The 2378-nt window shown below is 66.9% G+C and overlaps 1 protein-coding gene across 1 annotated transcript in view; it reads left to right on the forward strand.

The window, feature by feature from the left end:
• Positions 1–2218, forward strand: part of LOC107199096 (spectrin beta chain, non-erythrocytic 1) — a gene marked incomplete at its 5' end in the record, with an annotated part of 14467 nt that extends 12249 nt beyond the window's left edge. Inside the window, 3 exons of the mRNA XM_033511672.1 lie at positions 574–869; positions 1625–1763; positions 1998–2218. Of these exons, the coding sequence (XP_033367563.1) occupies positions 574–869; positions 1625–1763; positions 1998–2186 (624 nt within the window). The remainder of the gene's footprint in view (positions 1–573; positions 870–1624; positions 1764–1997) is intronic.
• Positions 2219–2378: the final 160 nt, after the last annotated feature.

Genomic DNA, 2378 nt, shown 5'->3' on the forward strand with positions numbered 1-2378 from the left:
GGACAGGGGACAGGTGAGGGGACAGGGAGAAAGGAGTGGGACAGGGATAGGGGAGGGGCAAGTGAGGGCAGAAGAACAGGTGAGGGGACAGCGGCAGGAACAGGGGACAGGGGAGAGGGGACAGGGACAGGGGAGGGGCAAGTGAGGGGTGCTGTGGTGCAGGAGGTGGCTGTGAGTGGGATATGTCACCTGTCCCATGTCACACCTGTCACACCTGTCCCATGTTACACCTGTCACACCTGTCACACCTGTCCCCAGGTGACGGCTGTCCAGGAGGCCGCAGGACCCCTGTCACACCTGTCACACCTGTCACACCTGTCCCATGTCACACCTGTCACACCTGTCCCATGTCACACCTGTCCCCTGTCACACCTGTCACACCTGTCACACCTGTCACACCTGTCCCCAGGTGACAGCCGTTCAGGAGGCCGCAGGACCCCTGTCACACCTGTCACACCTGTCACACCTGTCACATGTCACACCTGTCACATGTCACACCTGTCCCCAGGTGACAGCTGTCCAGGAGGCTGCAGGACGCCTGTCACACCTGTCACACCTGTCCCCAGGTGACAGCTGTCCAGGAGGCTGCAGGACGCCTGTCACACCTGTCACACCTGTCCCCAGGTGACAGCCGTCCAGGAGGCCGCAGGACGCCTGGCCGCAGCGTACGCAGGCCCGCGGGCGGAGGAGCTGCGGGCGCAGGAGGGCGCGGTGGCCGCGGCCTGGGCCGAGCTCCGCGGGCGCTGCCAGCGCCGCCGCCGCCTGCTCGGGGACACCGTGGAGCAGTTCCGGTTCCTCCGCGCCGCCCGCGACCTCCGGCTCTGGATGGACGGGATGCACCTGCAGCTGCAGGCCCGCGAGAGACCCAGGTGGGACACGGGGGGACACAGGGGACACGGGGGGACACAACTGGGACATGGGGGGGACACAGCGGGGACAGCTGGGGACACAACTGGGACATGGGGGGGACACAGCGGGGACACGGGGACACAACTGGGACACACAGGGACATGGGAACAGCCCTGGGGACACACAGGGACACACAGGGACATGGGGACAGCCCTGGGGACACACATGAGGACAGCCCCGGGGACATGGGGACAGCCCTGGGGACATGGGGACACACAGGGACACACAGGGACATGGGGACAGCCCTGGGGACACACANACATGAGGACAGCCCCGGGGACATGGGGACAGCCCTGGGGACATGGGGACACACAGGGACACACAGGGACATGGGGACAGCCCTGGGGACACACAGGGACACACAGGGACACACAGGGACACACAGGGACATGGGGACAGCCCTGGGGACACACAGGGACACACAGGGACACACAGGGACATGGGGACAGCCCTGGGGACACACATGAGGACAGCCCTGGGGACATGGGGACACACAGGGACACACAAGGACATGGGGACAGCCCTGGGGACACACAGGGACACACAAGGACATGAGGACACGCAGGGACACTGGGACAGCCCTGGGGACATTGTGACATCTCAAGGACACCCCAGGTGACCCCAGCACCACCCTGGTGGCCCAGCCCTGCCCACCGTGGCCAGCTGGAGCTGGGGTGTCCCCGTGGTGACCGCCGGTGTCCCTGTCCCCTGACAGGGATGTCACCGCGGCCGAGCTGCTGATCCAGCAGCACCAGGGGCTGCGGGCAGAGCTGGAGGCGCGCGAAGGCTCCTTCGGGGCCTGCGTGGCCGCGGCCACCGCGCTGCTGCAGCGTGGCCACCACGACGCCGACAAGGTGGGACACGCCTGTCACCCTGTCTGTCACCGTGTCCTCATCCCCCTGTCACCACCCTTGCCACCGGCCCCACGTCCCCGGCCCCACATGCCTCATCCAAATCCTTATGTCCCTGCCGCTGTCCCCATCCCAGGTCCCCTCGTGTCCCTGCTGCTGTCCCCGTGTCCCAACCCCAGCCCTGTATCTCTGTCCCCATCCTGTCCCCATCCTGTCCCTGTCCCCGTGTCCCCCCAGCTGTCCCAGGAGCTGGCCGAGCTCCAGGAGCGCCGCAGGGACATCGGGGAGCGCTGGCAGGACAAGCTGGAGTGGCTGCAGACTGGTGAGAACTGGGGGGACCACGTGTCCCCCTCGTGTCCCTTCATGTCCCTCCGTGTCCCCTGCGCCAGCCTCAGGTGCTGCCCCCACCCAGAAGGTGCCACCTGAGGGGTCCCTGTGCCCCGTGTCCCCTCTCAGTGTCCAGGACAGGGGACAGGGGTGGCAGAGGGGGGTCCCTGTGCCCAGGGGTGACTCAGGGGTGGCAGAGGGGTGTCCCTGTGTCCCCTCTCAGTACCCAGAGGTGGCTTAGGGATGGCAGAGGGGGTCCCTGTGTCCCGTGTCCCCTCTAAGCCCCGGGAG

Source organism: Parus major, unplaced genomic scaffold (assembly GCF_001522545.3).
Source record: "Parus major isolate Abel unplaced genomic scaffold, Parus_major1.1 Scaffold433, whole genome shotgun sequence".
Classification (NCBI taxonomy): Eukaryota; Metazoa; Chordata; class Aves; order Passeriformes; family Paridae; genus Parus; species Parus major.